This window comes from Haliaeetus leucocephalus, unplaced genomic scaffold (genome assembly GCF_000737465.1).
Source record: "Haliaeetus leucocephalus isolate CR32 unplaced genomic scaffold, Haliaeetus_leucocephalus-4.0 Scaffold730, whole genome shotgun sequence".
NCBI lineage: Eukaryota > Metazoa > Chordata > Aves > Accipitriformes > Accipitridae > Haliaeetus > Haliaeetus leucocephalus.
The window spans coordinates 3,249,579-3,271,541 of NW_010973166.1; the positions used below are offsets into that span (position 1 = coordinate 3,249,579).

The 21,963-nt window shown below is 41.5% G+C and overlaps 1 protein-coding gene across 1 annotated transcript in view; it reads left to right on the top strand.

The window, feature by feature from the left end:
• The window catches only part of LOC104840016 (chromosome unknown open reading frame, human C1orf21), a 78,157-nt gene that overhangs the window by 47,533 nt on the left and 8,661 nt on the right, over nt 1-21,963 (top strand). Inside the window, exons 3-4 of the mRNA XM_010580690.1 lie at nt 14,333-14,409; nt 19,213-19,273. Coding sequence (XP_010578992.1) covers nt 14,333-14,409; nt 19,213-19,273 — 138 coding nt within the window. The remainder of the gene's footprint in view (nt 1-14,332; nt 14,410-19,212; nt 19,274-21,963) is intronic.

The following is a 21,963-nucleotide window of genomic DNA, read 5'->3' on the forward strand; positions in this document are numbered from 1 at the left end:
CGAGGCCGTCGTGTTTGCTGAGGCAAAGGAGCAAGCCCTATACATAGTAACAGAAAGGCTTTAATGGTCCTAGAGCATAATAGGATGGTGCAGTGTTTCCACCTGCTTATTTATAGCTACAAGTTTAGGATGATGTGTGACTGCCCGTGTTTCATGTGGAAGAAATAAGTAGAGGAGTCTTGGCTGAAAGGATCATGTTTCCTTCTGCTCATTACACTCAGTTGATTGCTCTTGGTTTAAGTGACGTTTAAACATCATAAAATGTGCCCCCATCTTGTGGTCCCCCATCTACTGTTTGCTCTTCCTTTCTCTGGTGAAGGTTATTTTGTCAATTCTGCCTATACATGGCAGAAGCTTCTTGACCCGGCCTCCATGCTGTCCCTGTGGTTGTTTGCCTGTCTTCCCCTTTGGCTTTCCTTCCTTGCATGCCTCACCCAGCTGTTCTAAACATACATAGCAGTACTGCAAAGAGTCCTTCCAGCATAGATTCAGTCGCTGTCGTGGTGACGTTTAATAGCTGCAAAATTAGTCTTCAGTACATGTGGTCTTCTGCTGGAAGAGTCGTGCAGACCATGATTCAGGAGAGCAGTGTTATGAGCACGTGCACCATTGACCTAAGGGGGGTTTAGGCACCTCCATGAGATGAAACAGGCCCTTAAGTGCTTTGCAGATACAGGAGCAAAGTGTGCCTAGGTTGAAGTTTACAAAAGGAAAACTGGTAACAATGAATTTAAGCACATGATTCTTTATGGACGTGCTCCGTCACGGCACGCTCAGTGATGTGAGAGGCTGCGCTTTTCATGAAGAGTCAGGGAATGAGAGCAGTTCTGTATTTCACTGGTAGGGGAAAAAGTGATCCTAACTCACAGTTCATGCCTCAGTTTGTTTCAAAACTGCTTTTGCAGTCCTTCAGGTTGAGAGGGTTTGGGTAAGCGTCAGATTTGGCTGCTAAGCGCAAAGCACGGTGTTTCCCGTTGTCTTTGTAAAAGTTATATGATCTATTTGTTGGTGTTCCTGATAGAGTTGATAGACCTGCTTGAAGGTCAAGTGTGCTCCTTCCTAGGTCTTTTAAGTTCTAGGTCTTGCTAGGTCTCTAGTCTGTTTTTGACAGTTCACAAAATGTGGGCCAGAGAAAGGCCAAGGAAGGAATACATATCTTGCATCTCTGCTATGGGTTGTTCAAAAGTTGAAAGTTTTGACAGAACAAATGACCTAACATGGTCTTTGGTTGAACATAGGTATAGGATCTGCAGAGAGTCCTGATCACCATGTCTCTGCTGCTCTTCGTTTTGCCAGAGAGATGAACAAGTGAGAAATATTAATCATAGCTTACTGATTTTGATTTCAGAATAGATTTTATTTGTTAATGTTCTTAGTAGCAATTGGAGAAGATTCCTGGCCTGTTGCAGCTGCTGTGCTTTTATATGGCTCATAGTGTTATAAAAAGACAGGGATTATGGGGCTTTGGTGACTTTAATAAAATCTATTTTTGCTGTTAGGTTCATTGATGTGGTATATGGTTTGAATTAAGTTCTCATTATCACATTAAGATTCAACAAGGAGTTAATTAAGTGTAGGGAAGTAATTGAATGCTAATCCTACAACACTGTAGTGAAAAATGAGGCAGTATTTCCATACTAAACTCTAGTTTTCTCCTCATTGTAAGTACCATGTCTATGAACGTGCGTCAGAGTATACTTCTGACTGAGACAGAAAGCTTTCGTGTTTGGCAATGCTGCATCTTTTGGTGGTAACATACCGGTCCATCATTTTCTGAATATTTCTGTGATGGGACAACCCTATTAAATTTTAGAGGTACTTATCTTTGCAGTCACCTGACTTGAAAATAGAGTATGTGTTAAAACTTGGCATCTGCAAATGGCTGGAAATCAACTTGCAGACTTGAAAGCTAGTTTTGATTAGAAATAACAAAATTGAAATGAATGCCTGTTTTGCTTGTTGCATGTGATTTTTGTTAATTTTAGGAAGAAGCTGTTGGACTGTGAGTCATGGAATGTGCGGATATTTTACTTTCTGATAATTCTCTTAGCACCGAACAATTGTTTTATTAAATAATCCAAGGGTTGAGGCAGGAAGACAGATTATCCCCACCAGCTTTTTGGCTTGAGAGAGAATTTGAGTACTGTACCACAAATTTTGCGTCCCCATTAGAGAAGTAGAGCTCAGCCTATTTCTCCTTCAGCATTTATTTACCTTGTTTTTTTGAAGTATGAATGCACAGTTTACAGATGTCTCCTTTATAAGTGGTAATAAAACTTAATGATATTTCAGTGGCAAACCATGATTTACAGTAACAAAATGAGTACATTCAGAGAGGGCTTGCAGAAGTTGGAGAGATTTGAACTGGAGCTGCCTCTGTTTTTGAAGGAGTTGGGCTCTCTCATCCCCAAATATGTGATCTGACCTGCTTTTCAAAATAAATGTGCTTTCCTTTTTTTAGGGAAACCTCAGCAGTGAAAATAGTTGGTAAAGCCAAGTGCAGCTTCCATCCGTTTGCTTATGATTCTCAGATAGGACTGCTGCAGGCAGAGAAATGCCATCTCTGAATACGGTAGGTTAACCTTGCTGGTTTGAGCATTAAAAACAGGAGCTTCTCTTGCTCTTAAATATGGCAATACATGTGATACATCCTGACTTCAGTGAGGCTTTAAATACTGTGACCAAAATTGGAAATGTGCTCTGTAGGAAAGATGTAGGCAGATGGGAAAGAGCCCAGAGGGGAGTGACAAGAATAGGAGGTTTAGCAAATGTAAGCTGTAATGGAAGATGGAAGGAATTGATTTGTTTAGCCTAAAAATACAGAAGGAAACGCAAGTCACCCAATATATGAAAGATTGCTTTAAAAGGCATGACAATCGTTTTTTCTCCATGACCACTGAGAGATGCAAGAAGACATCAGGCAAGGATTTAGGCTGGGTAGTACGATAAACGTTTGAACTTTTAGGGAGCTGACAAAATGGAAGACAGGCTGTTGAGAAAACCTGCAGGACAGGAGTTTGGAGAACAGGCTAGACAGAAATCTGTTGAAGTGGTTTGGATACGTGCCCTCAGGTGATGCAGTTAGGTGATAATTTGAAATATCTTTCTTTCGTGGCAGTTGATACCATGTGAAACTTTGAGGAGACTAATCTTGTAGAGTTTCACAATGCTATTTCACATTCTGATCAAGGAGCCATTGACATTTTGTGGGTGAGTGAAGGGTCCATCCCTAGCCAGCCTGATCTTGCATGGCGTATGAGACCTCCTTTTCCATGGCCAGTCCCTCCCAAGGGAACAGACATGGTATCCCAACACTGGCCTGTCTCATGGCCATGCCACTGTTGGGACTGATGCACAGCAGCCACGTTTGGCTGGCACTGACGCTTTCCTGGAGAAAAGATTTGCCGCTTTCTGGAAAAGGAGGGCAGAGCTCATTTTGAGTCTTTTCCATGTCCTCTCCCATCTGTGAGGGGTGGTTTTGGGAAGAGGTGATGCAGAAGGGGAGATGATGGGCACATTAAAATCAGAGTGGACAGTAAAGGCCGTAACAGGCATACAGTCATCTGGGGACTCTTAAATATTGGACATCTTAAATGTTGAGTACATGAGTATTTCCAGGCCTGTAATTGGATTTTAAGCTGGTTCTTCACCCAATATTGGCTTGGATGTTTTCCTCTAATCTGCAGCATCTTGAGTGTCAAAGCTATTTTTATACATCCTTGATGGAATATATTTACTTATTGGTGCCTCTTCTTGCTAACACTGAGGAGACATGCTTATTTATCCGCTCTTTTTCCAAGGAAACTTGAAGGAGATAAACACAGCCTCCGTTACTGATTTAAAGGGCTTATAATATTTTTAAACTGTTTGTGATTGTCTTTAATTCTGATGTATATGATATCTCTTCTCAGTATTACTCTCAGGTAAATTTATTTGGAGAATCCAGACAAAATCCATGCTTATATATCTGAGGAGTGGAAACTCAGCAAGTGAGCAGGCTACTATATTCTTTGTGAAATAATAATCATTCTTTCTACTATTCAAAAGTGGCGGCTAACCAAAATGATTAAAAGATGGTACAAAATACATAAATCAGATTTAAGGCTCCTCCTGCAGCCATAATACTTCTCATGTGTGTAATAGTACGTATGTCATATGTAATAATATTCAAACTATTATGTCCTTTAAAATGTACATTTTACCCATGCTTGCTGAAATTTGCCATGTAGCAAGAACTATAACTTCATTCTCTTGGGTCTTAAATCTTACGCCTTGTGCAAATTTGAGAATTAATGCAAATAAAACAGATGCTGAGAGGAGAAAAATACAGACATTGAAAATATGTTCCAGCAATGGCATTTACATAATTGCAGTCTACCAAAAATCTAAAAATTTGAGTCTTGGACAGTGCTGGGAGAATGAGAGCTTATTGTAGGGAATTCGTGCCGGTTTGGAACAGGCATTAATATGTTGTTTTCCCTTTGTCAGCCACACAGCTCTGCAAGTGGGAAATGCAGTTAGCCAGCAGTGTCCATCTACATGAGCACGCTGTGTGCAGCATATGATGTTCCACATGTTTGGAGGTGTTTCCCATGATGTGAGCCTGTGGGAACTGGAGGCACATTGTGGGAATAATGGGTGTGAGAATGCCTGCATGTTAGTGGGACACATGGAGATAGTTGTTGTATTTATGCTGCTGCTTTATGCATGAGACTTATCCCTATAGGCTGTGAATGCCCAAAACCTTCCTGTGGCGTATATATTTGTATTGATGAGTAGTGCTACTCTCAGTTTTCTGTCATCTCACTTCTCAGGGTTACCTTGATCAAAATTTCCTGCTACCATTTTATTCTGTTTACATTTGGCTTAACGGTGTTTTTTCATTTGCACCACATCTTCTAATTAGTTCCAGTTGTTCTCCTCTTCTCTTAACTGTAGACAACAAACCCAGAAGGACTTTTTCTTTCACTCCTTTCCTTGTTGTTCCATCCTTTGTAAATCTCAGGTTTGAACAAGAGGGAAAAATTATCTTACATCTATCCTGCAAATGCCCCATTAAGACTGGGTTAGTGGGACACTCCTTGTCCTAACATCTAGGAGGGTCTCAGTGCACTTTATGGAACTGCTTGGATGTAATAAGAAATGGGTAATAAACATAGTCTACTCAAACTTGCAATTTGCAGATAAAAGCCAATGACCAGTATAACTGCAAACTCTACAAGAGGAGACACCATCAACCTGCTCTTGTTTTGCAGATGGAGGGAACCAAGTATTATTTTTAACACCTCCTCAAAGTGGCTGTTTGACGGTCACCGTCTTTTCAATGAGCCCAGCTTAAAATGTAACTCAAAACTTCGTACTAAGGCAGTGGGGTAGCATATGCACACACAGGGAGTCATCAGTCTTGGTTGGTTTTGACAGTGGGGGAAGATTTCAGAAGGCTTCGCTTGCATATGCATGGCATGGAGGCATCTCTCAGGGAACTGTTTTACTAAGGGTGGGCATAGAGCATGTTCCAAAAACAGGCTGAAAAAGTTCAGTTTTGCCTTTAGAAAACCAGCTTTAGAAATAACTACAGCTGCTGAAATTTTAGGCCCAGCTATTGAAAAAGCCACGAAACAGGGCACATCTTGTTCTCTGGATATGTTCTCTTGTATATGTTTGAAGGGCATAAAGCTCTTCAAAACCATCCCAATAAAAAGCTCTGCAAAAATTGTAGTAGCAATAACCTGCTTGCCATTCCAGTGAAATGCCTTCTTGAAGCAAAAACTAATGGCCTGCTGCAGATGGGCTGTGTAATACACCAGGTTACTCTCAAGACTGTCTACACCATTTATTCCTGGCTATAAATGTTTTACAGACTTCACGCAATACTGTTGTTTCATGCTTAATGCCAACTCTTTCCATGTTATAACACTTGGTGGAACGCTGCCTTCAGGAGACATGCGTGAAAAATTGAGAGCATTAGTAATATATACATTTACTATAAATAACTACGTTTTTGTAAAAGCTTGTTGAGCAGGAGAGAGAATAATTGATGACACAGGCTTAATAAGCAGAAAGTTAATTTTTGAGCCAGGTTTTGTTATCCAGGGTGGCTGTACAGTCTGAAGAGGGACATACTGGCAAAAGAGCAAGGTTAGTTGTGCTTTTTGTTGCCAGGTGCCCTAAAACCTCTGAAGTTTCCTCAAGAGTCAGTCTAGTCTTGTAAGTTACCAGTAATGCAGTTTTTAACTTTTATCCATCTATTTTTTATTTGCTGGATAAAACTTTCAACCACTCCGATGTACCAAAGCCATTAAAGGTCTGGTATATTAATGAGAGCTGGAGGGCAGGTCTCCTTTCTGCCCATAGCATTTTATTTACAGTATTTCTGGATATCTTTTGATGTAAGCAAGTATTCTTAATGCTCTAAAGCAATCCCTTATCACCTTAATTTCTGGTGTATATAACTGTAAGGGACAGTTTTCAGCCTCTTGCAAAGCTGTTCGTAGAGGGGATGTTCCTCAACTTCATTTTGCAAATTGCTTCCCGCTGGAAATCTTGCAGACGTGTCCCTTCCTCTGCTTCCTGCTCGTGTTCCCATTCTCTATGAAACACAGAGTTTTATTACGTGGATAAGTAAGACTCCTGCTGAAGGAGCAAGATAATTTCCCGTTTGAAATGAAACTTCATGCAGTTCTCTGGAATCAGGTGTTTTAGCTTTATTTATGTCTGTGATGTTCACTTTTTTTTATCCTGGCTGACCTTTCAGAGTACCATGGAGGCTGAAGGAACCAGAAAAGCCTGATGTTTAGGGCAGTGTAAACCTCGTATTTCAGAACGGAGGCGTTTTTCCAGTGATTATGCCCCTCATTTTCTGTAGGGGACTCCTTTAAGTTTAGCAATCTATCTGCAGAAAAGGACTTGGAGATAGAAATACACATTTTTATGTTTATGGACCTTGGTCTCACAAGCCATATAGAAAGGAGATGATTCAAATGTGTGGAGCGATACAACTGCAGAGCTGTGAAAGGGAACAGAATGGCAAGGTGCAGGTAAGTCTTTCCCTGGAGGATTTATTGGTCATACTTATTTATCATATACGCTCCTTGTTTGTAATTTCATCTGTTTACCTGCCTTAATTTCCTGTCTTTGTGACAGCTGCTCCCATGTCTACATTTCAGTTTATCTACAGCCTTCCTGGTATTTGGTTACCTGACAGAATTAATTGGAATTACCGTAACCAATTAGTCCAGACTTTCTAACATTGATTGGGAGGGAGAAGGAGTTGAAAAGCTGATGGGGGAATTTAAAAAGTTGTAGCTATTAGATTTAGTAAATATTAATGCCCTTTGAAAACCTTTTAGTGGTGGGAATTGCCATTCAGTTTTTTTCTGTGCTCTTTAATGACGTTCTCCGTCAAAGCTCAAAGACCAGTAACTTTGGCTGAGGGTGAACTATATGTAGATACTGCAGAAGTCCTGCAACTCTCTCCAGAGGGAGCTTTTTCCTTCCTCTTTTTTTTCTTTTTTTTTTTTTTTTCCCAACTTCACATTTCTGGTTGGATTTTTCAGATTTTTGAGATCGTGCAGCTTGAGTTCAGTGTAACGGGCATGTTAGATGTTCTTCTAATAGTTCCCTCCCCTTCCCCCCACCTCAGTTTTTAACGTCTCAAAGGCATTTAAAAAAATCAACTACAGATTAGTTACTGCACCAGTTTCAGCCAAATATGCAAACAGCTTATCCAAGAAAAAAAAAAAGCAGGCCAAGTGACAACCTGAACAGAAAGCAAGTAACCTCAGATTAGATGTCTTTGGAGAGGGAGCTCAATATCGGAGAGCCAGCGGGGCAAGAACTGAAATGGGGCCAAATCTGCAGACAGAGCAAGTTATGTTGCCCTGCCTCCAGCCAGTGCCATGCTCTGCGAGGTTGTTTGCTTCCTCCCTTGGGGGGATAAATTAGGCTCCGTTTAAACTGCTCTCCGAGTTTGTAGCATGTTCTCAGCTACAGTTTCTTTTTTCTTGGTCTCCAAATTCACCCAGTTTCCTTGTAATCCATGCTGTTCTGTAGCATCATTTCTAGTTCTTCTCACTTGCACTAGCCCTGAATTTCTATGTTGGCTTCTTTAGTGGATTATCCAAGTCTGGTGAAGGATCTCCATGTAGGTTGTATTTACTTTGTACAGGCACAACAAGCATTTCTCTTTCATGTTTTGAAGGCCTGGCTGAAAGCCACCTTGCACTCAGTTGAAAGACTCTTGTTGACTTTAAGCCAGGTCTCACTGAGCAAGATGTATGGGTATATATGCGTGCATGTATGTATGACTGGTAGATAAACACTAAAAGCAGCGCTATCTAGTTTCTCAGATCGTAGCATATGGATGCCTTTCTGGTGGGCTGTAGAAAGCTGCTCAGGATTTGCACCTTTCTCTTTCTTTACCTGTTTTTATACCATTTTGAGTAATTTTTAAATTCTTTGTGCTTTCTGAATCCTGCTCTTCCATATTGCATTTCAGGAGCTGGAGTTGCTACAGCAAAATTTCCCAGTAATAGCTGGGAAGGAGGAGCTCTGTTAAGTGGCTCACTACAGGATGAGGCCTGCCCTCTGGAACAAATTTGAGAAAACCATGGACCTTTGATGAAAGCACAGGATTTTTCTCTGCCAAACCTGGGTTATACTCCCAGCGTCAGTGCAGACTCACTGTGTGATGTTGGCTGGGTGTGCAGAATGTGATTTCTTTCCAAAATAAATGCCAGGCAGTGTGTCTGATGCTGCCTTCCCTTTGCATGCCTGAACGGCCACAGTTTGGGCCTGAAGTCTTCAGCCTTCAGTCTCTCTCACTGTTACTTGGGGATAAAACTCAACAAACCCACTCAAAATCTTTTTTTTTCCAGTGTCCATTTTATTAAGAAAGATACTTCAATCGCAGAATCACATACTGGTTGAGGTGGAGGTCACCTCAGGTGGAGGTCACCAGAGGTTGACCTCTGGAGGTCATCTGGTCCAACCCCCCTGCTCAAGCAGGGCCACCTAGAGCTGGCTGCCCAGGACCGAGTCCAGACAGCTTTTAGACATCTGCAAGGATGGAGTTATTTATAGGGCTAAGGCATCATGGGCAAATCGTTCAGGCTTAATTGAGGAAATTTTGGCCTGATACAGCGATAATATTTATTAAAATATTCCATTTAAGACTAAGATTTTATTATGAAACATGACCTCAAGCTTCATTCCAATCTGCAAATAACAGCTGTGTTTTCAAGTCCTCATACTGAAGACAGAGGTGCTCCGGGTGGCCAGACAGCAGCACTTGGTCAAATGGACAGGCTGAACATTGTTATTACCTCGGGTGCCTCAGTTACAAGGTGCTCCTTAAAACTGAGCTCCTGTGGTGGATCACAAAAAATGTTCTATAGGAGCCTGGGGCAAGACGGGTGTCATTAGTGGAGTGGTGCCAGCACCCATTGACTTGCATCGCAGTTGTGTGTTCAGGAGTCTATGTGACTGCATCCACAGTTGCAGCCACCTGGGAGGTGTATTGGAGAGATCAGGGGAGTTTGTTCCAATATTGGTCTTCTTATGACAGTTGCCAGTAGAAGGCTGCTTCTAAGAAAAACTTATTTTGGAAAGGTAGAAGGTCCTTCTGATGACTGCGATGATAAATAACATCTTTCGTAGGTGTCTTCTCACCATGAGCATCTATTTCTTTGTCTCTCTTTGCGTGCATGCCATGAAGCTTAAATTCATTACTAAGCCCTGGCTTTAAGGTCCGATGTATATTTTGGAGCAGGTGTGCATCTGGAGCACACTGTCTGGTGCTCGTTGTGTGCAAACCGAACTCCTCTTCAGCCTGGTTTCCAAAGCTCAGCCTGTGCAGGCACCCACCTCCGTCATCAGATGTGTCCATGATTTTCATCATCCCTCATGCCATGCATAGGATCCCAAGAGGAGGAGGAGAATGGACTCCCTGTGTTAGTACCATCCAATGTACACAATCCATACCGTGCCCTGCCTCATCACCGAGTGTGCCCTAGACCCCCTCCTGGACAGCACAACGTATATGCATATACACATTATGGCAAGGATAATGTGATTCCTCTGATGAAATTGCATCCAAGAATAATCTTCTTTGACCAGCATCTGAGATTTTTCAATGCTTGATTTGCCCGTTCATTATAAAGTTACCCTAAATAACATTTTCTGGTGGTTTTGCTTCCAGGTAGCTAGAGAAAGAAGAAAGAGGCTCTCTTCCTGCCAAATGATAATACAAAAAAAAAAATGCTCATGTATGTATAAAGTACATAAATCTCATAGGTCAGTACTTCTCCCTTGTTCACCCTGATGCATCAAGACAGTCCATGTAAAATATTATTACCTGAGGCTGGTCCTTGTAACTGAGGGAGGAAAAAAGTGCTGGGCTGGCATATTGAAATTTTACATCTCATCTTTCATGCCGTTTCTAACTGATGCATTTGGTTTCCTTCTTTTCAAATACAATTATTTTAAAAAGTAATTTATGGTATAAAGAGAAAATAAATACTTCATTTTTCCCCTAAATTATTTCAGTGATGAATTACATGGCTCCAGAAAGCAGTTTGAAAGGCGCTGTGGGCTCCTTTGAGGAAAAGTGTCATCTTGATATAAATCAGGAATATTATTTTATAAATATTTTAATAGCTGTAAACTACCAGTATTGCGTAAAACATGATCACTATCTGGAGAGACCTTTGGTGTTTCTATCACCTTCAGTATATTTTAGTAGCAAAACTACAGACAAATTAATCTTAAATATGATACTAATTTGGGGGAACATGCCACCTTCAAACATTGGTGGCTCCAAGATACGGTTGCAAGTTGCATACTTCAGTCTTTTCCAAATTAAACAAAAAACAGCCTTGAAACTAAGGAACCCCATTTTACTTAAACTAAGTTTTACTGTTTTATAGGGGGTTTCCCCCATTTGGTTGTATATTTGTTTAATTATTGTAACATTAGAGGAAAAGCAGTTAAAAGACCAAAATGTGACTGTAAGTTAATGAAAATTGGCCATTAGATTAGGTAATAGAATTTCTGCTATCATCTTTAATTGATTTCTTCCTGTCCAATTGAATCAGTTAAAAAAATTGATAAAATAATGTATATTTTTGCCATAAAATATGTTAGCACTTATGGAAGCATCTCTTAAAAATCAGCCCTTCTCTAGTAAGCTGTGAATGTAAAGAGAGTTGAAAGGAAGGACTGTTAGCAGCTTACCTGAGTCCATCTGTGGCACTCTTAAGAAGAAGCAGCAAGACTTCAAATGAAGTTCACATGTCTCTAGAAATGGGTTTGTAAGAGGGGAAGCATCAAGGGAAATGTTGACAGATATTTAATTATAATGGCAGTAGTGGCTGTTGCTGTGTTAATAGCATCTGGCAGCAGAGTCACCACCATCTGTTAATGCCCTGAAATTCTGAATACAGTGCATCCTTTATGGAGGAATTAACAATAATTAACGAATCTATCAAATGAAATCACCTTGATTGGATGACAGATTTACCTTGATAATGATTAATTGCAAAATAATGTGAAGTAAAATGTCCACTATTTGCCTTTTTACTATAGAGTAGCTAATGCCGCTGAGTACAGCATCCTGGAGGGTTTACTTTTAAGCTTGTGGTGTGAGGCATCATTTACTGCATTTACTTTAAATAATCTTTATAAGCAGAGCTAGATTAAAAACAAACTTTTGCATCTTAATTTCTGTTTGCAACAGATTAGGACTCTAAAATGAGTTGCAGTTCTGCTGATGCATGGTAATTTATTTAATCTTAAATAAGGGAGAAAATGAGGTTAGACTGACAGAAGTGACACTTCAACCAAAGTCAAGTCAGCCCGGAAGAGCAATCTGACTACATTAAAGCATTTCAGGTTTCTTTGTAAGCTCACTGTTAGAATCAAAACTTAATTTCTGACGAATCAGTTTGTCTTCAAAGTGATGGAAAAAAATATTCTACTTGTTTGTATTTAGAGGAATTATTTTTTAATATCTCTTTCTATCAAAACCAGTGTTTCGGTCAGTGTAATGAAATATCACTGCCGTAAATAATAGCTATAAACAAAGCAACAAGCCAATTCAAGGCCTGGTTGGATTTTATTTTTCTCTTAACTCTCTTTTTCTGTTTGTTCCTGCTGAGCAACAGATGGAGAAGGTGGCATACTCTGATTAAGTAGAAGAATTGTAAGTAATAGGTAATTGAGGTGTGTTAATTATCAGAAGCAACAGGAGGGAAAGAGTAAATTTTGGGATCTTGAAGTTAAGTGAACTGGAATTATATTTCCGTCTTCCTGTGTGAGTCAGTTAATATTCGGAATATTGCTCAGTGACTGAAGTTTCTTTAGGCTGGGATTTGTGCTGATTCCAGCTACTGATAGGGCTGCACTGACGCCAAACCACAAGTGGAGGTGTGGGAAGCCGGGTTTGCACTGCCTTGATTTATCACAACTCCCGACGCAGGAGCTGTAAATTAGAGCTTCCCTTCCCTTTTAATTGAGGCAATGGATTCACAGCAGTTTTTTGGTGGGGAAAGGTCTGTGCCTCCAGCGTGACAGTATGCAGGGACAGAAGATAGCCCAAAATTCACCTTGTGTTGCGGTAGGTGGGCAGGAAGTGCTACAGCTGCAGAACGTGCCTACTGCTGGACCATCCAGATGTGCCATCCGAGATGTACAGTGTGGACCATGCCCAGTCTCTGCCTCTGCGTTGTGGCAAATGAAACTGGTGGAGCAGATTTGAGGATGAAGTTTCCCCCGGTGCATGAGGTCGGGATTTAGCTCATTTCTGGGTTTGATGTCTTCTCTATGACATCTGTCCCTCCCTTTTTAGTTTACTTGATGGATGTATGAGTTTGCTTGACAACTCATATGAGTTGTATGACTACGTACATCCATGTTCACCACACACGCAACATGCACATACATAGTCATCCCCAGTTAACACTTAAAATTAGAAGATACTTTGAAAACAAGTGGTTTTGTCTTCGGTTCTGCTGCTTTGACTTGACATCATGGGATGGCAGTGGCTGGTGGGGTGTAACAAACATAGAGAGACGTTTATTAAGGCTTGGAAGAAAGGCTTCTTTCTCTTTCACTGTTATTTTCATGCAAGACACCGTTCTCTGTTTAGGAGGATTAGAAGATATGCATTAAACAGTGTTAAATATACTGAAGCAGTTGATGTTTACAGCCCTTGTAGAATTATTCATTAAAATATTAACTGCTAGACAGCCTCATTTTTTTTTTAAATTCAGTGATTTAGTAGCCCTCTTAAAAATCATGTTGTGTGATTCAGACATTCAAAGACTAAATAAGACAAAACAAAACCACCAAAATTGCCCACAAAAGCACTAATTCTTGGGTTTACATTTCTTAATTGTCATGGGCATGATGTGCCCAAGAAATTCAGATGGGTTTGTGGAGCGGGTGAGTGGTAAGATTTGACTCAGCTCTCCCATCTGCACCAGCAGCTTTCCCTAACACGCAGCACTGGGAAGATCTGGAAGGGGCCTTACCCTTCTCCAGGTTTTTGCAGACAATAAGTATGTGTTTACACTAAGCTTTGGTTTACAGAAGCTCTTGGCACGAGGACAAGATGTTACCTTGAATTGCTGGCTCTCAGCTAAACTCTTTTCCCTCCCCATGTCATTTTTTAAGATGTTTTTAATGGCTCTGGTCCTCTGTGGAGGACATGGTTGTGTTCTTGTCTATAAACGTATTCTGGTTTGCTTCCTTGGGCCCCTTGTGTCCAATTCTGGTTGAGCAGGTCAAGTCTGCCATTGCTGCTCTTCTCACTGGCACGTTTAATCTGTGCTTTCTCTCACATACAGTTTTCCACATGATGCCAATGTTTTTTACCTCTGTTCTGAGCAAACCTACAGGTCTGGGGTGACTCTGGGGCTCTGCCTTTTCAATGCTTTGCCTTGTTCTATTAAAGGTGCCAGTTGGTGTTATTATCAATACAACTCTACAAGGAGCCAAGCCGCAGCTGCACACCTTGTTTTCCATAGACTGCTGGAGAGTTATTAGCCAGCATGGTGTTTGATCGCTACGCATCCCAGCCAGATTTCGCCCGGTGACCCAGAGGCAATCCCCCAGGCCACTGCGCCCAAGACATTTAAAAATTGCCTGCCTGGGATCATTGCATCAATTGTGTTGCCTTTAATTTTGTTTTTTATGAGCTTTTCTCATTCAGTTGTACAGGTAGAAGAGCCCGAACCCAGCACAGTGTAACACCATGATGACAAATGCCTATCATGCTTTGTGTGCTTCATAGATACTGATGGTATCTCTGTTGTGTGTTTTTTGTGTGTTTCAGGAAAAAAGTGCCAGTTCAAATGTAAGACTTAAATCTAATAAAGAGATCCCAGGATTAGTACATCAACCCAGAGCAAAGTAAGTTCTATATTTTTTTTTTAAATCATAATACAAATAAACACAGGATTAAGCTGTATCCATGAGATTCCCAGTTATTGCCTAGCAAAAATCAATTGGTTGTTCCAGCAGCCCTAAAACCATGTTCAATTTAAATAAAATAGGTAAAGTCACCTGTGTCCTGAGACCAACAACACAGCTGGGCAGTGCTTGTGCCAGCATCCCTGAAGCATCCTCTCCTTTGCACAGCTAAGATGCAGGACTTAAAATGTGTGAGATGCATCTTGCTGTGCCTTATAGGAGTACCATACTGTGTTATTTCTCAGCTTTCTATACAGCTTACACATAAACAAAATTATATATGCACTAGTGTTCCTAAATGCTATTGGTTAAGTTCCCAGGGAAGTTTTTGCTAGCTCTTGACTTAGGTTAGCAGCTATACTGCCTGGGATTAGGAATGGTAAACTTCTTCCATTTAAAATGGTCAAGTTGATTCTTAAAATCAGGGTTGTTTTGTAGCTGAGAGTTTCTCCATCCTTCGCTCACAGTTCTGTGCCCATACCCTGGCTGAGATCAGTCAGCGTTAACATATGCCATGAAATATTTAACTCCTGTTACAGAGCTAGTTATTGATATTAGTAACTCTTTTCTTATCTAAATCACTGTTACATTTTAATCACTAATTGGATTGAAAATAACAGATTACATGTAGCCGTGTATCAGGTTCATAATGAAGAAGTGATAAAGCTCTGCTGCTGGATTATGAACAGTAGCGGAAATGCTGTTCTTTATGCCATGCCTTCGGGGCACTTATTAACTTAAACTTGCTGCATACCAAGTGCGTTGTACACGGTTTCAAGTCTGGAAACTTTAGTTATTTCCTAATGAACTGACAGTATAATTCAGCCTCCTTTCAAAAGGAAAAATTGAGTGCTTCAGATGTAATTGCAAAGAAATTCACAGTAGGGAGGTGGAGGTAAAATCACGCTTCAGCAAAGCTGTGCTTCATTATTGTAACTTGGTCCTTCCCAGCAGGGTCAGAGATGTATTTAAGATGCTCTAACAGGAGGCTACTCAACCTGGGTTAAAAAAGGACTATTTCTTTTGACGGGTCATCTCTTCTGGTGCATCCAAGGCAGAGGAACTCTGTCCATTCTTTCATCAAACTCTGATTTTTAAAAGTCCCTGCAGAAATCAGAGCTGACCTTCATTCACCAAAAAGCCTAAAGACATTGCATTGGCAGAGGTAAATGTTTCTATCACAGTCCTGCAAAAGTAAGGAAACTTCTCAGAGAGTTACAGAATGTAACATTAGGTTGTTGGGTAAAACCTCTGCTATTTGCCACGCCTCTGCAGTTTACCCAACCTACCAATAGATTTCTGTTTATAAAGTGGCTACATGTGTTTGAGTTGCTAATCACCAAGTCAGCAAATGCCTGTTATGTGCAATTTTTTTTTTTAAGGTTTATCATCTAAAAACCATGACAGTTCTGACTGCAAGGATGGGTGGCATTGGGTGGAAAAGTGCTACTCAGCTAGAAGAGCAGAAATGAATAGGTTAATCATTAGATGCATCTTGTAGGACTGTTCTTGTAGAACTGGTTTATTTCAAAACAAAGCATGGACAATGTACCAAATTATAAGTTCATTTACAATGGAGTTTTAATACGTTGGCTGTAAAAGTAAGATTGTGAGGGCTTTTCCCATTTGTAGGAGGATTTAGACTTGTATGTCTAGAGCCCTGTACTCTAAAAACAGGATACACAGGGAGCCAGCAGTAGATTTATGGGGGTCTTTGACAGAGGCCAAGGTGTTGGTCCTTCCTCTTTACACTGAGTCCTGGTACCTGCCATACCTTCATGGGGCTTCATCACTGCACCCTGCCCCGACCTCTTGGGCACTTGCTCTGTTGGTAATCCTCAGAACTCACTCCACTGACATCTTTAACCAGCTACCTGATCAAGTATGCCCCATCAGGTACACTGAGAAATGTTCATAACTCACGGAGTAACGGCAGCCAGAAGCATAAAATGAAAGAAGTGGTATTTCATACCATTTTTACCCTGCTAAATCACAGACTCACAGAATGGTTTGAGTTGGAAGGGACCTTTAAAGATCATCTAGTTCCAACCCCCTACATGAGCCGGGACATCTTTCACTAGATCTGGTTGCTCAAAAGCCCCGTCCAACCTGACCTTTAACACTTCCAATGATGGGGCATCCACAGCTTTTCTGGGCAACCTCTTCCAGTGTCTCACCACCCTCATCATAAAAAATTTCTTCCTTGTGTCTATTTTAAACCCACCTTCTTTCAGTTAAAACTGTTGCCCCTTGTCCTGTCACTACGGGGCTTGCTAATAAGTCTCCATGTTTCTTATAAGCCCTCTTAATATATTGAAATGCTGCAGTAAGGTCTCCCTGGAGCCTCCTCTTCTCCGCATTGAACAACCCCAACTCTCTCAGCCTTTCTGCACAGGAGAGGTGTTCCAGCCCTCTGACCATTTCCATGGCCTCCTCTGGACCTGTTCTAACAGGTCGATGTCTGTCTTGTGCTGGGGGACACCACAGCTGGATGCAGTACTCCAGGTGGGGTCTCGCAAGAGCGGAGTGGAGGGGAGCATCCCCTCCCTGGACCTGCTGGCCACGCTGCTGGTGATGCACCCAGGACATGATTGGCTTTCTGGGCTGCGAGCACACATTGCCAGCTCATGTCCAACTTGTCACCCACGAGCGTCCCCAAGTCCTTCTCGGCAGAGCTGCATGTCTGCTGATGAATGGATGTTCATCACTCAGTCTGCACTGGTACTGGGGATAAATCCTATCTTTTGGCAAAATGTGTTTCATTGGCCTGCCATGAAAGATCTAAAAATGCATTCTCATGCCTTCTGATGTGCTTCTTACAAGGAAAATTAAATCCATGTTTCTGTTTGGGGAAAGCTTTTTTCTGGAGGGATACCCAAGAACTCTGCTTAGATTTGGTGGTTTTCTGACTCTTCCAGTTGTTCATTAACACTGTCAGTTCCCTGCCCTGCCATGGATTTTACAATTTTACACAGCTCCTCAGAATACACAGTGTCAGCATTTGTGTGTGTGTGTTCCATCTCTAAATTGCTGGGCAGTTTTACTGCCCAGCCAAACTTTTCTGAAGATCATGGCCTGCAAGGGCTTTAGGACCTCCTCTGGGACTTTTCATGTATATGGCAACACAATACTCCATTTTTTGCTCCCCTTCATTTAGTTTTCTTATAAATTATGGTTGGGGTGAGTCATTACAGTATCATCTCATTTTATTAGAAACTGGATCTATAATGTTGCAAAGGCAAGAATATCTTTCTAGTGCTTACCTACCCAGAAAGGGCTGTACTTCCCTAAAGCTCCTCTCCAAGACACCTGAATATGCAGGTGACAGGGTCAGCTGCCCCACACAAATATTTTTTCCCCATCTCAGGTGGAGGTGGGAACCTGAGGGACAGACAGACAGCTGGGGACAGAAACTACCACAGCCACTGAAAGGTGAATTGTTTCCTCTCCTAAATTACCAGCTTTAGGTTTTAATGCCACTTCTGAGACCTCTTCTGAACTGAGCCTTCATTTATGTCCAGCATAAGCAAATCATTGTATACATTCATCCCAATAGCAAGTGAAGTATGAATGCTGAGCTTTGTAGGGAAGCGCAGGGTGTTGTTGGGCACTTGGGAGAAGTATTAACTCATTATAGCTGAAAGGATCATGCTGAGGAAGAGGGGACTGGGGTGGGAATTCAGCAGGCTGAACCAGCTTTTACTGTCAGAGAAAATCTCTGAGACCTGTCCTTCTAACCATGTGGCATTACTGTGGACACTGGCACCAGTCTCCCATCCTTCCTTTTTCACATCTTTTTTTGTCTTGCATTTAGTCCCTGGTGCTTTTCTCCAGCCCCCCGCGGGCCCAGGCGCTCCTCCCTGCTGCAGGTCCAGAGGATGCTCCAGCTTCACCTTCCTGGAGGGATATCATTATTTCAGGAAGGAGGCTCTCACCACCCCCTAACATAAATAAAGCAGACACACCCCAAATACTGTCTGCCACGCATCCTCATCTTTGTCTCCTTGTCCCTTCCTTTGCGTCTGACCTTCCTGTATTTGGTCCCCCTGGGGAAGGGCCTGTTGTCTTGTCCCACTGCCAGTGTTTTACAGACAACAAAAAAGAGTATTTTCCAGCCCTCTTCAGTAATGCAAAATCATACCACTAACCCTGAGCGTCTTGGTGCTGCAGAATTAATTGAAGTGACTAATCTGCTGGGTCCATTCAGGGAGCAGTAAGGACCACCTCTCTGGGAGAGGAAGGACCAGCCTGGGCTTGTAGAAGTTCCTGGGTGTTGAGTGCAGAGCCCAGCTGTAGCAGGGTACACAGGTCTTCCAGCATGAGGCTTTAACCTCACATTGTAGACATCTCATTTTGCGGTGGTGAGGTTGGCAGTCTTAGAAGACCTTCTGTCTTGACACAGAAAGGGCTCTCACTGTCCCAAGGAAAGGTAGTGGGCTATTAAGTTTCTGCAACCTGCCTGGAAAAGGGAGTAGTCTCCTCTGGATGCATGTGGGTCCTGGTTACCATCCCAAGCGTAGCACGCTTACACAGAACTAAATGCAATAATTTTTCTGTGGGCAAACCAAAAAAAGGGAAAAAAAAGATTAAAAAATTATCATTGTAGACGAAAGCGTAAAGTGATTTATTTTTTGCAGTGGTGCAAGCTTACAATTGAGTCCCTCAACAACCCTGGACTGCAGCGTCAGTCTTTTAAAATGGAAGAAATCCTGTTGGTACTGATACTCTTCCTTTGCCTTTCAGCATGCACATCTCTGAAAGCCAACAAGAATTCTTCAGAATGCTTGATGAAAAAATTGAAAAGGTAAGACAAAATAAAGGAAATTTACATTTTCACCCAGGGGGTGGACACACAGGTTTCCTGGCTCCATGGAGAGCACAACCAGCCACTGTTGCAGCGCTCCATGTTCTCCAGTACTTGGAGGGACTCTGGTCTGAGATCCCCTTTACTGCTCATTGGTTAGATAGTTCAAGTGCAAAGAAGACCAAAAAGGTAAAGAGGTTGCAGAAGATACTGGAGAGAATCCTTTGTTTTGTGGAAGCATCACCAGTCTAGGATGAATGGCAAATTAACTCAAACTTTCAGGATACACATGGACTACTGGATAAAGGAGAAGAACAAAGTGGGGTTTTATGCCCTTAGTGATTTGATCTTTCATTTAATCTCCGTGGGAGACAACTGGAATCTTAATGCCAGTAGTATCTGGGATACCCTGCTAATTTCTTGCTGAATCTCTTCAAAATAGCTCCCAGCTCCAAGGGATAGTGTAGCTGTATGTATGGATAATCCTGCCTCAAGACCTAAGCTGACTAAAATAATGATGCTGGAGATGTTTTCAAGAAAAGGGTGAATAATTCTTTACATATCTCATTGTCTTGACAGCAGCTTTCATGTCTTTCACAAGTTTTCTAAATGAGAATCCCAGCTGCTTTGTGAGCCAGTAGTGAATAATTGTACCACAACATAGATGGGAAACTGAGACTTGAGGAATTAAATGGGCTATTTGGATCAAGTCTAGATCTCAGCCCTTCCTTATACCTTGAGCTGATATTTGCTCACCAATATATTCTTTACACTTCATATTTTGGAGTGGTGTATCTTATTTAATACTTGATATTAAATATTCACTTCCCCATTTGGAATCAAGTAATGTGTACTCCCAAATTGTAGTGTTGGGTTGCACAGTAGGAGGGAAATTTTTACTTGGATGACTCTGAATTTCTGCCATTTTTGCCAACACTCCTGGTCTTAGGAGTTGGAGTGCTACAGCGGGTGAATCTCTTATCTGTCCCAAGCAACAAATTTGTTACACCACTCTGAAGAAAAAATACCTCGTGAAAGCAAAAAGTTTGATGAAGGGGAAGAGTAGAAGTAGGGAGGAGTTTGTAGATTCCTGAGACGAGTATTTCTATACTAGTATTTCACAGGAGTAAGATTTTACTTAACCAGTATGCATTTAAAAGTAGAATTTCTACATATTTGTAATAAGCTACATCTCCTTTGAATAAATGCATTCACCCTATAAATATTTAGAAGCTTTTCCTGGACATCATCACCTTCCATAATGTCAAACACAGAATCTCCAGTGAAATGGATTTTCTGAAGATCTGTCTTATCTACATACCAGACCCTCAGGTAGCTGTATCTAATGAATTGAGGTTAGTTTTTGGTTTTGAGATTTGTTTCAGGATAGTAATACCATTCATTCACCAGCTGCCACATTGAGACGCAGTTGACCTTGTTTCCTCGCTGTTTGGGCCATGCTCTCAGATGCTTGCAGGGGCTCCGATGTTCTCCAGGGCTCTTGTACTAATTTATCTTCTGGATCAGGAGATTGCCTATTTAGAGGAAATACACAATTTTATCTGACAAAGAGAGAAAGACGGCTCCCGTGCATTTCAAGCTGCTGACAGTTGATGGGATTGGCAGGAGTAAATGCGCAGCTGAACATGGGATTTGCTTTCTCTGGGGACCTCCTGTGCCTGAGGAAATAGTCTTCCTAAGAGAAGTTTGGGGTTTTTTAATTAATCTTTGCCCACAATACATTGTTTTTCTAGGTATCCACCACAAGTGCCAAAAAGACTGGAAAATATAAGGGGTTTTGTTTGATCCCTAAATAACATTTTGAGTCCCTTCTACAGGGAAATGGAGGACAGCAGTCAGAACAATTGAAAGAATTGTATCACTGAGCAGCTCACCAGTTACGGCTGAAATAGTCTGCAAAAGGGGGAGGGGCGTTGCCTATGGTTGATGAGGTCCCAAAACATGCTGTATAATGTTCACGTGGTAACCATGGCCATGAGTAGCGTTGGTTCTGTAAGGGAGAGACGCTGTCCATCACTGACTCCGTGGGCTATGTCTACAGAAACTCTACAGTCAGAAGCAAAACATCCCTCAACTTGCGTTGAAATCCCAAGGAGTATTAGGTCACCTAATACAAATGAGTAACAACAACTCTAACGTGTGTGCTACAAATTAAAGAGGAAAATTAAATGGGCATTTTGGACTCAGCAAAACGATTAAGTGAACAGAAGGTCAGCTGAAATAAAATTTCTGTAATCAAAGCGTGAAATGGAAAGAACACAGGCTGATGTTTTAGCAATTGAAAATATGAAGTATTTACAAATCCTAGACATCAAAAAAGCCTTAATGAAATGGTCTGGAGAATTTCTCTGAAAGTCTAGCCCCTGTCTGTACCCAACACACACCTGTGTTCGTGGCTGCCTGTACGAAGCTGAACCGCCTTTGCAAATGCCACCCAAAGGTAAAAACCAGAATGTCAACCCCAACACATGGAGCTTCCAGCTACCAAAATTAGGTGTCAAAACACTGTGAGGCATTCAGAGGGAGGCATCTGTTCCTCTCTCTGCATGGGTGTCTGTCCCTGCTCGGAGAGCTAGAGCTGAACTTGCATGTATGGGAACTGCGTGTGATGATGGTAATTCAATTCATAGGGTTTGTTGGAAGGAAGAAATACTGAAACGAAGGCTCAG